General features: G+C 42.7%; 1 protein-coding gene across 2 annotated transcripts in view; it reads left to right on the top strand.

The window, feature by feature from the left end:
- Positions 1-15,340, top strand: part of FBN1 (fibrillin 1) — a 220,725-nt gene that overhangs the window by 172,942 nt on the left and 32,443 nt on the right. For both annotated transcript variants that reach the window (XM_081169954.1, XM_081169955.1), the window contains exons 42-47: positions 1,831-1,989; positions 3,098-3,169; positions 3,928-4,053; positions 7,904-8,026; positions 10,549-10,674; positions 11,686-11,802. In XM_081169954.1, the coding sequence (XP_081026080.1) occupies positions 1,831-1,989; positions 3,098-3,169; positions 3,928-4,053; positions 7,904-8,026; positions 10,549-10,674; positions 11,686-11,802 (723 nt within the window). The remainder of the gene's footprint in view (positions 1-1,830; positions 1,990-3,097; positions 3,170-3,927; positions 4,054-7,903; positions 8,027-10,548; positions 10,675-11,685; positions 11,803-15,340) is intronic.

Genomic DNA, 15,340 nt, shown 5'->3' with positions numbered 1-15,340 from the left:
TGATGTTTAAATTTGGCTTAATATTCTGCTTTGTTTGGAAGCCAATAACTTGCTTTCCAGTTTCTCATGAAACAAGAAGCTATAATCCTGGCTTGAAGCAATAATAGCAAAGAGTAACTCTGAGCATATGCAGAATGTGTTTCCTGCACCCAAGCAGCAGCCTCAAGTGGGGAGGGGGGGAAGACTTCAAAGTTGGAGACTTCCAGAAAGGGCGATTCACCTTTTGCTTTGTAACTTTAGTACTGGTACATAGCTAAGGCGAAAGAAAGAAAGAAAACACCAGAGGCTTTGTAGATTTGGTATTCTTCTTAAGGGATGCTTCCTCCTGTATTATGGAGAGGGTTGCCAGATTAAGAATGACTTCAGTCCAGATGAGGACAAGTTTTGTTCAGGCTTCCTGAGAAACAAAAATAAATAAATGCTTGTTTGTTTGTTTGTTTGTTTGTTTAATGAGTTGAAAGTTTTATTTTTGTACTGAATGTTATTGGTATATGGCTTTAATAAACCATATATTAAAGGCTGTGCAGTCTGCATTTTGAACGGTTTTGTAGTGGCTGCAGCGCATTGAACTCAGCTGCCTTGTAGACGCATCATTTCAGGGTTTACCTTCAGTTGAACGCATCTCAGATCAATCCCGTTCCTCTGCTGAATTGTTGCTGAGGTTCCAAACTCAAATCAACTCAAAATGTCTTTAAGTACAACTAAGCCAAAGACATACGGGGTATTGTCTTCCAGAATTTCACCAGAAGGATATGAAATCACTGATTTAGCAAGGTTTTAAGCAAGAACCCATGGCTAGCTGAGGTTAGCATGTGCTCTGCTGCCAAAGCTTTTGATGAGTGGAGTGCTGGTTTTTATAGTTATGAAACCAAGCGTTATCCGTGGGATTTTGGACAATACTGAAAGATGTTTATCCATAGATGATGATGCAATTTCACTTTAGCTGTCAGCTATGTAACATAACAACACTGGATTTCAAGAAACCCTTCCAGAAAAAAAAGGCACGAGTAGTTTACTACTAAAACATGGGAGTAGCATATTTTCTCTTTTAAGGCAGGGGCAACTAAATATGCTTTGGAACCTTAAAACTGAAAGATGTGAAATCAAACAGTTCTTCTCCTCCCAAATAAACATGCTTCAAAATCCACTGGAAAGTTGTCCTGTGCAAATTTCTAAGCTAGTGTCATATAGTTGTTAAACCAGGACCTGAGAGACATCCCCACTTGGTGCCAGGAGCAGGTCACCAATAAATCACACAGAGTATGTAAACTCTTTATTAGAAGAAACAAGGTCTGCTCAGGAGTGCCAGGCCTAATGTGGACAGCAACTCTACTCCGTAGATCTTGGCCCTATGAGGCAGTTGTGGAGACAGAAATTCCCCGGCTTCCCAAAGCTGACTAAGTCTCCTCCTCCCGAGTCCTTCACAAGCAATCTGAGACGCCTCCAACTCCCCTGTCTTTGCTCCTCTCTCTTCATATCTCTTCTGTATCTGGGATTCCAGAGGGGAGGGGAGCTTGTAGGGGGAGACACCAGCCTGACTCATCTCTGCCTCTTGGCCTTCCTCCTCTCCTGCTACCACTTCTGCTTCTGGACTCCTCTCTGCCACAGACACTCTCTGCTCACTAAGCCCTGTTGCCTTTTCAGCCTCTGACACCTCCTCCCTCCAGAATTCTCCCTCTGACCGCCCATTGTCACCCCATCAGCAAACCCTGGGCTATTAGCCTTTGTCCCTTGGGGGTCCCCCAGCTAGTTCCCCCCACCATTACACTGGGTGACCTTAGGTCAGTCACTGCCTCTCAGCCTAACCTAACTCATTTTTCTTCATTGCAGATATGAGGAGGAGTCTGTGCTACAGGAACTATTATGCTGACAACCAGACCTGTGATGGAGAGCTGCTCTTTAACATGACCAAAAAAATGTGCTGCTGTTCCTACAACATTGGACGAGCCTGGAACCGACCTTGTGAACAATGCCCCCTCCCAAGCACTGGTTTGTATTTCTGCTGGAGAGAAATATCAAAGCTGTTAGCAGAATCTTTTATACATCTCAACATTGTGCATGGAAGCTGTTTTGGCTGCTACATGTGCACATGCACAAATGTTACGGCAAAGTCACCAATGCTGTGCTAATGTTGGGTTTGGTATGCAACATAACCTGCTTTTCCTTATCTAGCCAAGGTAGATGAAACTCCCATGGGTATAGAGACAGGATTAGTAGACGATTGTCCAAGCTGCGATTTGATCAAAAACCCAATTCTCAACCACCTGGTGTGCGTAGGCTCTCTTGTGGCCAAACTTCCTCCATAGAGCATCACTTTCTCTTGCCATATAGCTGCAGGTAGTCTTTGGGGCTCTGTCTTCATTCTCCCTTTCCTCCAAGAGTATCAGGGAGATGGTATCAAAGTAGATATTATTTTATTATTTATTTTGACAATTTTTATACTGCTTTATTACAGTTGTCTATAAGCGGTCCACAAATAATAATAATAATAATAATAATAATAATCATCATCATCATCATCATCATCATCATCATCAGTTACAACCCCCCCATTATTACAACACTCATGGATTTATTTATCTATCTTAATTTAGGAGAATATTTGCTAGCTGCATTCACACATATAACCATGTTTTCTGTTAAGTGATAACCATAAATGTTAAACAAACCTAACATCTCCGATTTGGCCCAGGGTTTATTTTGTCATGTCTTTGTTGTTTACATTGATCTATCTAGTTTAATTTTAAACATACATCCACAGCTTTGTCTACATATGATACTGGTTCTGTGCATAACCAGGTTAGTGTACACTTCATGTAAGGATGTTGGTGAGTTTGGGATGAAGATTTAGAAAACCTTGCCTTTAAAAGGCATAAATTAAAAATTGAGAGTAGGTTGTTTGATTATTTGTGTGTTCTGAATCTTTTTACAGTATTTACATAGTTCCCAGAGCAGGTTACATCCTCATCACCAATAATTAATACAGTAAAATGACTGCATTTCCTTGAAGTTTGAATCAATCATCTTACTTTGTGACTTCAGGGAAATGAAATTATTCAGTGTGGGACTTTCCCTACACTTTTATTTCATTTTTTAGATGAATTTGCAACTCTCTGTGGAAGTCAAAGGCCCGGTTTCGTCATAGACATTTTTACAGGATTACCAGTTGGTGAGTTAAAATTCTGTTGAGATTTACTTTTCATTTCATATGGTATGTATTAGGGGAAAGGGGGTGTTTGTTTTTATGATTTGCCTTTTCCTGGGAAATAGTGAAGACTAAACAATGTGGTAGAACTCAACCTCCATGCCTTAGTTTGTCAGACTATGGCACCCTTCTTCCTGGGTCCTTTTAGCCTGCAGCTGTGGTGACCACTACTTGGGATGAAGATAACATAAAGGTTTGAGGGCATTGTACTTTGGCTTAGTTTGTAGACCATAGGTACCAAAGGGTGGAAAGCTTCTGGGACGAGCGCCAATCGGCAATGGGTTTGAAAGGGAGTCTTTACTTTTTGCTAAAGCAGATTTTTATCTGACCTTTCACATCACTTCCTCTGGGTATTGAATTTAAGCGCTGGGGGGGGGATCCTTTATGTTTGTGTATACTTTACGAGAGAGCAGGGAAAGGATTCAATATGAATGTTTTTCACACACTATAAGCCTGTAGGTGTTTCATAGCCAAGGTTTGAAAAACTCAAACCCAAAGGGGGGGGGGGAATAAGGAATTCATAGAGAAGGAGCCAAGTATTCTTAGACGGAATTCCCTTCTTCCTTTTCTTGTTTTCATTTGCATGAAGAGCAAACTGGTGCAAAAATCAGGATTGTACAATATGCCCCAGGAACAGAGGTTAAGAGGAAGTCTTTTTGTTTTTCTTAATTGGGCCAACTTCTGCTTCAAACGTCCCAATCTTTATTTCTTTGTTAATACAGATATTGATGAATGCCGCGAGATCCCCGGTGTGTGTGAAAATGGAGTCTGCATAAACCTGATCGGCAGCTTCCGGTGCGAATGCCCAGGGGGCTTCTTCTACAATGAAAAGTTACTGATCTGTGAAGGTGAGGGGCTTCCTCTCAAGGCTATGACAGTAATGTAGATATGGTGGTAGAATTGCATGCTGAACGTACATGCTGGCACATGTAAGGGGATAGGTTCATGGGCACAGCGAGGCTGCATCAGGTCTTGCTGCCTTCTTGTGCTTCCCATAATTATTCTGACGGCCAGCAAACATGGCAACGTTCAGATAAGAGGTCTTTTGCATTTGTCATAATCCCTGATGGTGCTGATATGTGCAATTAAATTTGCTGTGGCTGAGGATGTTTCACCCCTCCCATTGCAAGAATCTGCTGACAATGTTTCAGAAAAGAGGGGGTGGATTTTGCTCATTGCTTCTTCCGCCCCAGCCTGACTTCAAAGGGAGTCTGAGTGTTATCTGTATATAGATAAGGCTGCTCAAGCAGCTGTAACACTCATGCAGTCCAGCGTCTCCGATTAGTCTTTAGTTAGTTTATGCAGTAGCTGTAGAGAATAAAAAGAAGTTATACTTCAGAGCTGTCGTTCGTGTGGTTCATGCTCTGCTGTGCTCCGCTGACTTTTTGAACTGAGTTTGGTGCTCACAGCTCTAAGTTGTGAGTCCACAGCACTTAGACCTGCTCCCTGTAGTGGAAGGTCTCTGGGAGTGCTTTTCCAGCTCGCCTGGCCCAGTCGGGGCTGAAGAGGTTGAGCCCAGTCATTGGCACTGGCTCAAAGGCAAAGCTGACAGTAGCCACAAATCGGGGGCAATAAGGTATGAATGTGGGGATGATTAGGGAAGCAGGAGAGGATATATTATTTAATGATATCCTTCCTAACTTGCGGTAGCAAGTTCCATATTCTAGCAGAGTTCCAAACATCCCCCTTTTAAATTACGCAGCGATCAGCTTGTTGCTGACTCATCTGAGTCTTACTATTAAAGATTCTTTCCTGGTAAAATCCCTTCTAATCCCTCTTAAAAAGAATAAACACAAGAATATAAAAGTAGTTTACTCACAGATTCATTCAGGTTCACAGACATATGGGCTTAAGTTACATAACAACTAGAACTATTCCATAAAAAAGTTAGTCCCAATTGACTGCGACTAAGAGTCACTTCTCCAAACACACAGCAACATACAAAAATGGAGAACACACACTGATCAGAACATGGAGGCCATGTGCTCCTCCATGCTAGTACAACAGACCACACCCTCTTCAAGTCACATGTAGTGGAAGTCTGTCCCAGCTCAGGAATGTTGTACTTGTCTGCAGTTTTACACCCCACAGTGTTCTCCTTCATGGAGAGCATGTGTTGCGGTGGGGTCTAAGAAGACACCTCACTGTTGCTGGGCGGGGAAAAGTAGTTGGCAATTGGGCTCCTCTTGTCGTTGGGGAGAATTTGATGTTGCCATTTTCTGATTGACAGCCAAGAAGGCTTTTATTCCCTGCGTGCAACGTTGAGCTTCCTCTTTTCGTTGCGCGCATCAGATCACCCACCCACCCTCCCTATATTTAGGGTTGTTTGCATTGACCTTGCTATGCCTGTCATGGAGTCATCTGCTTTTGGGACAGCAGCCTGGTAGGAATTTTGTCCATTTGGCTGATTTGCTGGTGCCATTTGGTTTTTGCTTACTGCATAGCAAATCGTCACAACTTGTAAGGTTGTGGTTAGGCATTGGTTTTATGAATTGGCTGGTGGAGGGGCATGGATTGGCTGTGCCTGCCCCTCCAATGCTGCTGCTGCAAGGGTATTCCGTTAAAGGAATCCAGGGGCTCGCCATGCTTTTGTCCGAACGCCTGTCAAGGGGCTAGGGCCACGCAAGAGCCCCTGGGAGCATTTGGGGAGAGGTGAGGGCATGGCACCCGGCTCCATCTTTCTCTCCAAAATGTTTTCCCTTTCTGACTTCATGTGTGTGTGAATGTCAGTCAGTCCCCGTGCGGGGTCAGATAGTCGCAACCAATGCCTAAGCAACTACTCACATTTTTTGTATTTTAATAAAGTTGTGGCCAAAATTATGTCAAAAACCTTAAACAAAAAATCTGTGTGAATTTTGTTTTATTGGGGTGGCTTGGGGACCTTGACATGCAATGAACAGAGGCCCAGTGCTTCTTCCCCATACACATTTTGAGAACACCACTGTGTGAACAAGAGACTGCAGACAAAGGCCACGGTCATTTTAGTACCCTTTTCTTAACTCTCTTCATCAGTCTATACCTGAGTGCTAATTCTTCTTCCTTGTCATAATTATTCTTTGTTGGCAGTAACACATTTAAAAACAAAGCCCAATAACTTCTAATTTGGTCACCTTATTACAGATTTGCAGCCATTGTTTTATTAGCATCCTTGTGATTGACTAATATGCCCTTCATCACAGAAACCAGATTTCAAGTTCAAGTTTGCTTGTAGGAATTCAGTGTGTGAGAGTTCAACTATTTTAAATGGTCATGCCTCCTCCATCTGTGGTAATAAAGTGAGAGGTTTTACTAAAATGCATCACTGTGGGCTAGTCTTTCGGATGGAACAGTACTGTTCAGTCATATGCTATGCTTCTAGTCAGCAGGAAAGAAAACTAGGTCAAATAAAAGTAATGCTAATTAGGAACTTACAATGAGCTGTGGACTAAAAATTTAAAAATCAGGAAAATATATTCCAAAAAGTTACACTGCTGAATTAAAATAATTGAGATGAAAGTAGCATAATAAGTTTGTTAAAATGAATTTGTGAATTTTAAATAACTGCATAACAGACTTGCAAATTATTTAACCGGACAAAGTTGTTTTGTGGTATTTAGCTCATTAGTTTCTCGCCAAGCTGAGTGGTTTACAACTGCCTTCTCCAACAAGGTACTCCCTAAATGCTTTGGACTTCAACTCCCATTATCCCTCATTGGCCGTGCTGACCAATGTTGGTGTAGCCCAAATTATCTGGAGGACACCAGATATGGGGAAGCTGATTTACAGAGAGGGCAGTCGAGGAAAAGATGGAGTTGACCCTAGGTGACTTGAGCAGCTATTACTTTTTATATTAAAAAGCATGAGTGTCAAATGTTTGTGGTGCTCACACATTTCATCACGGATAGCAGTCTTCTGCACAGCATTTACCTGTGCTGTCTTGCAGTTGTTGCTTCCTGGATGATATAGGATGACCTAACCTCTGAAGCCACCAAAGGCTGAGAGTCCCTAAAGACATTGAACAGCATTGCAGCTTTCTACTAGGTGATTTGTCAGTGGCAGAATGTGGTAGCTGAGGTTTAGCCTAGGCCCCCCTAGTTCACTTTTCTAGAGGAAAACTCCCAGAGATGCCAAATGAGGTAGGGCTCAGGGTACCACTTGGCTCTGAGGTCCCAATATTTCCAGTACTTCCCTTGGTCCCTACGGTACTATTGAGGACCCATCTTCATTTCAAGATAAACAAGAAAACATGGGTCTTTTCCAGTCTGTACTCTCAAATACAGATTTTCTACTACCTTAGAAACAACAAGCTAAGCATGCGCAACCTCAAAACAAAACACTTTATATGCTTGGCAGGGAGCTGCATCCAATCCTGACTCTCTGCTGAGTCTTCCTATATGATAGATAATGTTTCCAAACTTGTTAATCACAAAGTTTGCATTTTTAGGTGTATACCTACAGGATTTTTAAAAACAGTATACTAGAAGTGCAATGTGTAATCTCAGTGATAGTCCTTAGATTTATTACGGTTTAATGGCATAACCTCCATGAGCTTGCGAGTTCACAAACTGAATCCTGGGAGCCCTGCATCCCAAAACATTGCTGCCTGCCTTCAATCTGTGGGTAGAACCAAGACCCAATCTGCTGACCTTTCAATGGAAAACTGCCATTCAGGTAGGTACAATCGTACTTCCTAAGATTTTGTTTGTTTTTTTCCAACAGATATTGATGAATGCCAAAATGGGCATGTGTGTCAACAAAATGCAGATTGCATCAACACACCAGGTAGCTACCGCTGTGATTGCAAACCTGGTTATCGGTTCACACCAGTCGGTCGGTGTGTTGGTAAGTACTACCAGCCAGTGTACCTTACTGCGAAATTCATGGCGACACTGATTTATTTTTATTGTTAATATTAAATGCATTGGTCACTTTTTCTTTGCCACGGCAACTTAAAGGGACTTACAAAAGTTGCCTTTTTGCAAAGACATGTACTAATAGCACGTGATTGAGGAGACTCTTGAGAGTCCCATGGACTGCAAGAAGATCAAACCTATCCATTCTGAAGGAAATCAGCCCTGAGTGCTCACTGGAAGGACAGATCGTGAAGCCTAGGCTCCAATACTTTGGCCACCTCATGAGAAGAGAAGACTCCCTGGAAAAAACCTGATGTTGGGAAAGATTGAGGGCACAAGGAGAAGGGGACGACAGAGGACGAGATGGTTGGACAGTGTTCTCGAGGCTACCAACATGAGTTTGACCAAACTGCGGGAGGCAGTGGAAGACAGAAGTGCCAGGCGTGCTCTGGTCCATGAGGTCACGAAGAGTCAGTGACGATTAAACGAGTAAACAACAACAACAAAGAGTACCAGAATATCTTCTTTAAATGCAATGTATTATATTTTGTCCACAAGTGGGCAGTTTTTTCTCTCTCATGAAGATGCTGGAGAAACTTTTTTTAAAAATCGCGTGTTTTCTGCTCTGGAAACCTCAAGAACAACCTAGCCATTGCAGTTGCTATTTTTTTTATTTATTTTTTTGCTAAGTGTACTACAAGCACGTTCTTTAGTGCTAGCAGTTTTAGGGACTTTTGTACAAGTGCTTTGATCCTGCACATTTGAAGGCTTAGTTTAATTTATTAAATTTATGACTTCAGACAACAGAAAGGTGTCTCAGAGCAATTTACAAAAAAAGTAAAATACGAAATTGCATCATAAATGATCAGTAAGAGCTGTACAAATGTGCTAGATGCGTTCATCCAAAATCGCCAAAAACAAGGATAATCCACCCCATCCAAAAAAACGAAGGAATGCCAAAAACAGCAGCTTAATGCCACACCATTAATGCTGTTCAGATGCCTGGGAAAATAAAACTATTTTTGCCTGGTGCTGAAAATATGACAGAGTTAGCACCAGGCAAGCTTCCTTGTGAAGGGAATTCCATAATTAGAGGGATGCCACAGAAAAGGTCTGTTTTATTGTTGTATCCCTCCAAATATCTCCAAACACAGAGAAGGGCCTCAAAGTCCAACAGACTGGCCACTTCTAATTCTTCTGCCCCATTTCATTCTCAGGGCAACTAGCAATCTCCAAGGCTGCTGTCAACCTCTTTTTATCTCAGATAACAGCAACATGAAGTAGAATTTATGAAATTTCAATTATATGAGACATTGTTTCTGCCCCCTCCCAACCCCAAATGAGTTGTATTGAATGGTAAACATACTCAGAGGAGACCCATTGAAATTAATGGCCATGACCAGCTTAGGTCTATCAATTTAAATGGATCTATTTCAATTAGAACTCAGCCACACGCAACCCTATGTGTACAAAGATCGGTGTATGTTTCTGAATAACACCGCCATTAGAAAGGACTTTAGCAGTATTTTCCTGGGCTGTTTTTGTTCCACATAGTTGGGTTTTCGGAAGAGCACCTTTTCCTAAAGTACATGTTTACATTGTTTATAAGGCCTTTGTGGGGAAAGGGTGTAGGCACAGAAGTGAAATTTCACTCTGAGAATAAATGTCTTGTTTTGCTTGGTTACATACAGTCACTTAGCGTGTGCTTAACATAATTGTTCTTGAAAGGCCTTCACAGAAACAGAAACAGGAAAATCCAGGGCAGCTGCTGATATGAGCAACAATGCCCCAATGTATGTTGGCACAAATATTACTTCCCTGAATTTTGCTCTGGCTTTCATAGGAAGAGAAAATAAGATGTAATGTTTGCCAGTCGATAAGAGAGTCATTTTAAGTAACACACACTGGAAAAGGTATAATACGTTGTTTGTGGCTGCATAAATCCTTAACCTTCCAAATTCACACTTCTCTGAATTCTGCAATCCTGTTCTCCAACCAAGTAATTTGTACAAAATTGTACATGCTAGGTAAAATGTGCATATATTAATAAAAATAATATATACACAATGCATTATATTAGGGGAAGTTGCTCACAAAAATGTATATATTGCATATAAAATGTATATATTAGGAGAAATTCACACTAAAATGTTGATGATTTTTTATGACGACTAAAAAAAAAAAAGAATTTGCAAACTTATGTGGAAATGTGGACAGCTGACAAGTTTGGGGAAATAAGAAACTAAGAGAAACTAAAATTGACAGATTCAGCCATCCATAGTAGCAAGTCCAAATCTTTCTCCTTTGAAGGAGGGTCTTGATTCCACATTCAGTTATTTTATGTATCCAGTTAAAGTATCTCAGATGTGAGAACTGGGAAAAGACTCATATTTGTCCATCAGAGTAGGAAACACTGAGTTAAACGGAGGAATAGGTAGGTTTAGTTTAAGGCAACTTCATATAGTTACGTAGTTCCCAAGCAGTAATTTTTGAAACTTCTGTTATTTTCAGACCGCAATGAGTGTCTAGAGGTACCCAATATTTGTAGTCATGGAGAATGCCAAGACATAGAGGGAGGTTACATTTGCCGTTGCCACACTGGATTCAAAACCAATGGAGACCAAACTATGTGTATGGGTACGTATGAAACTACATTTTCACCTGTTGTAAGAGGAAAGCTCTGTTTTGGACCTTAATTAATCAAGGTAACAAGTTTCTCCATATCAGTTCATTACATTCCTGCAGTGCAGGGGTTATACTAGATAACTCTTGGGGGCCCTTCCAACTCTGTGATGCTATGAGATGGCCGCACAGTATATTGACTGATAGCATAGGAAGTCTATTTTGGGGGGAACCCTGTGGTCCTGAATAGCTCTGCTCCCCAACCCCCTCATATTAACTTGGATGGTGGGTGTTAGTGGCTTTGTGTTTCTTTTGAGTTATGTAGTAGTAGTAGTAGTAGTAGTAGTAGTAGTAGTAGTAATAATAATAATAATAATAATAATAATAATAATAATAATAATAATAATTTAGTTATACCCCGCCTTTCCCGGTTCAGAAAACCTGGCACAGGGCAGCTAAGAACAAATTTAAAACACTTAATTGATGCAACAAAAAACAGCATAAAATACAGTATAAAACATGAATAACAATAAATTCAGAATTCAAAAATTAATTTAGGGGGAAAATCCATCCAATAAACATTAGATGATCACCAGGGCTAGCTGGCTAAATTAGTCCTATTTGGGCCAGCGAGGAGACCAGGGGAGAATTAGCTGTGGGATCCCAGAGTGAGTAATTTTCATAAAAAGGGGAGGGGGAGGGAAGGAAGGGGAATAAAAGATCAGGCTAAGTTCAAATTGAAACTTGCAGAAGGAAGTTAAATCCTGCAGGGCCCTGGTCTCATGGGACAGAGCATTCCACCAGGTCGGAGCCATCACTGAGAAGGCCCTGGCCCTGGTGGAGGATAATCTGACTTCCTTAGGGCCTGGGACCTCTAAACTATGATTATTCATGGACCTTAAGGTCCTCTGCGGGGCATACCAGGAGATGCGGTCCCGTAAATACGAGGGCCCTAAGCCACAAAGGGCTTTAAAGATCAAAACCAGCATAGCATTACATTTCTGATTTCCTCATTTTTGTTCACAGACATCAACGAATGCGAACGAGACCCATGTGGAAATGGCACGTGTATGAACACAGTTGGTTCTTTCAACTGCCGCTGTCATACAGGATTCATCCTTTCTCACAATAATGACTGCATAGGTAAGGAAGCCGACTGAGTCTCTTCAAGTTTTTGCACGTTGCAACCATAGTAGTCACTAGGCCACTTGAGAGGGGCGAGGAAGGCAGCAATCAACATTGATGGTGTCATATTAGGGTGCTGTATTGGCCTTGTGACAAGCAGAAAAGACTGAGATGGAGCTTCTAAGCTGGAAATAACCCCCATCACATGCTCCCTCACTTACCTAGCACAAAACTGGGTGAGAAAGGAGCTAGAGTTGGGTGGCTTAATCTGCGTAGATTACCAGCTGTGTGGGCTCCTGCATAGGATTACATGCGCGTGTAATTATGTATAATGAACTTGGAGCACTACTAAATATCGTGATATAATACACCAGAAAGTAGATAAATACTTGAAGTCTTTAGTAGCATTTCCTTCGAGGATTGCCTCCCACACAGTAGGAGAACAACAAACCCCTGTGTTGCAAACTTAACAGAACAAACAATACAAGCAACACGTAGACCAGTATACTAGATAGCACTGTAATTCTAATTGCATAATATACATGGGGCCCCTGACCTTTAGGTCCAGTCGTGACCGACTCTGGGGTTGCGGCGCTCATCTCGCTTTATTGGCCGAGAGAGCTGGCGTACAGCTTCCGTGTCATGTGGCCAGCATGACTAAGCCGCTTCTGGTGAACCAGAGCAGCGCACGGAAACACCGTTTACCTTCCCGCCGGAGCGGTAGCTATTTATCTACTTGCACTTTGATGTGCTTTCGAACTGCTAGGTTAGCAGGAGCAGGGACCGAGCAACGGGAGCTCACCCCGTTGCGGGGATTCGATCCACCGACCTTCTGATTGGCAAGTCCTAGGCTCTGTGGTTTAACCCACAGCGCCACCCGTGTCCCAAGTGCACACATTTTGTTTTTGTTGCTAAATCATGTATATTACGCAATAAGAATTACAATGCTATCTAGTATACTGGTCTGTGTGTTGCTTGTATTGTTTGTCCTGCACAATAGGAGACAGAACAACTTAGCTTATTGTCTGCTCCCCTTGAGAGGTTCTGAACCTCCAGGCTGGCGCTGCCTTATGTCAAGGAAGCAGGTTCCTGTAGGAACTCTGCAGAGTTCACCTGCTTAGGCTTCTGGAACTGGAATTTATGGTAAGCCAGTTTTTTATGCTACTAGTGTCTAAGACAAAAAAAAAATCATGCCATCCGCAGAGCAGCACTGAAACAAGCATAGGCAACGTTTGCTGTCCTCTGAATATGGTCATTCTGGTTCTGATTTGTGACATGTTCCCATCCACAACCGAGGATGAATTTGCAAGCTCTTCAAACTGGAATCAGGAATCCCTTTCCTGAGGGCCAGAGGCAGCATCTGGAGAGTCTGGTACTAGAGGGAGAAATAGCAAGTGTACCGCTATAACCGCTATATGTTGGTGGGAGCTTGGTGGGAGCCCTCTTTTAATAAGTATGGCTGTTTTCAATCTCCTGGATGTTATACTGAAAATTATTTAGTTCTCTTGAGTGTGAAGGAGTGAGCCAGAAACAGTGGATTATTGTGATCATGTGACACAGGAAGGGTCATGTGACACAGATTGGACTTCGTTAGCCAGCTCCCGGGGCTCTGACCTAGTTCCTTTCTCCTGCCTTGATTTGTTCTTGCTTTTCTTGATCTTTTGTCTTAGTTGGAAATTGGCTCCCAGTTATTTTCCCCTAGCTCCTGTTTACATTTTTCTTCATCTCTTTTGTATTTCTCCTGTTTGTCCGTTTTTGTTTTTCTAAGATCCCTTTCTGAATCATTCCCTTTCGCCTCCTTCTGTTTCTGTTATTTCCCTGTCTGCTTGAGCTGCCAATAGGGGGAAAGGATTTGTACAAGGAGAAGCAGAAAGGGGTGGGGGGGGGAGTTCTAATGAACTCTCCTTTCATAATTCCTCTACGGAGTGCAATAACACTGACCAGTCCCTACTTTCTGAGGAGCCCCACCCTGACTGGGAGAATCCACTTTGCTCCCCATCCTCCCCAGCAGCCAGCATTATAAGCAGTTGCCGTGGCATGGCCAAGAGAGACCCAGGACTATGGAGATTGCAGGAGGTCTCTCCCTTCCCATTGCAAGCTAACACTGGCTGCCTTTGGGGTTCTCTTGTGGCTGGAATGGAACACAGCTTGTCAGTGTATGCACACTTGACTCCACCTTTAAATTTCAGTGCCTGCCATAATTTGCACTGCAGTCCTTCAGATGGATATGTAGAAAAGCAGCAGCAGCAGCAGCAACAGCAACAACAATAATAATTTATTATTTATACCCCGCCCATCTGGCTGAGTTTCCCCAGCCACTCTGGGCAGCTCCCAATCAAGTGTTAAAATCAGTACACATTAAATATTAAAAACTTCCCGGAACAGGGCTGCCTTCAGATGTCTTTTAAAGATAGGATAGCTGTTTATTTCCTTCACATCTGAAGGGAGGGTGTTCCACAGGGTGGGCACCACTACTGAGAAGGCCCTCTGTCTGGTTCCCTGTAACCTCACTTCTCGCAATGAGGGAACCGCCAGAAGGCCCTCGGCGCTGGATCTCAGTGTCCGGGCTGAACGATGGGGGTGGAGACGCTCCTTCAGGTATACTGGGCCGAGGCCGTTGAGGGCTTTAAAGGTCAGCACCAACACTTTGAATTGTGCTCGGCAATGTACTGGGAGCCAATGCAGATCTCTCAGGACCGGTGTTATGTTGTCTTGGTGGCCACTCCCAGTCACCAGTCTAGCTGCCGCATTCTAGATTAATTGCAGTTTCCGGGTCACCTTCAAAGGTAGCCCCACGTAGAGCGCATTGCAGTAGTCCAAGTGGCTGGACATTATGTCCAAAGGCTGGACATTAGATATTGGGGGCCTGTGGGAGCTTAATTCAGTAATAATGGCCATTTTGGAAGAGTCGAGGGTTTTCTGTCAAAATATGGCATAGTCATTTGGGTGATGGTGGCGGTGGCAATCGCATTTTGTAAGCACCAAAAGGTGTTATTTTGCACCTGCTGTCCCACACTGAATATACCTGGTACCTGGGGGTTAGGCTCTCTGCTTTTTATTTGACTAAGATTGCAAGAAGAGAGGTGCCTTTTCCCGTTTCATTACAGGATCTGCCAAAATCTGACTGCGTCTTCTCATTTCAAGTAAATAAGACTATTGGACGGCTCAACACTTCTATGCTACCTTGCAAACTGATGGGTTGGCTTAAGATGCTTTTAGTTGCTGCCGCAGTTGCTGCTTTGTTCTCTAATGCTGAGGCCCTTTTCACCAGTCCTGGCATTCATTTCTGCCTGCCTTCGGAGGAAATTTATGTTTCCCCCTTTACTCAGGTTTTCTATTTCTGTATGCTTGCTTCATGATCTGGGACCAACTCTGCTATGGGCAGAAGTTGGGCAGAGGCTAGCCTGGATGGTGGGGGCTAATAGCTACTCGTTCTCCCTGTCTTATTTCTGCACATTCCCCAGAAAGGACATTTACAGTAAGTAACCTGAGTTGAGTTGAGTTTACTTAATATTTGTATTCTGCTTTTCCAGCAACAAATGTTGAGCTCAAAGCA

The sequence above is a fragment of the Podarcis bocagei genome (assembly GCF_964188305.1).
Source record: "Podarcis bocagei genome assembly, chromosome: 14".
NCBI lineage: Eukaryota > Metazoa > Chordata > Lepidosauria > Squamata > Lacertidae > Podarcis > Podarcis bocagei.
Note: the sequence above shows the minus strand (reverse complement) of the source record. Positions and strands in the feature narration are given on the sequence as shown.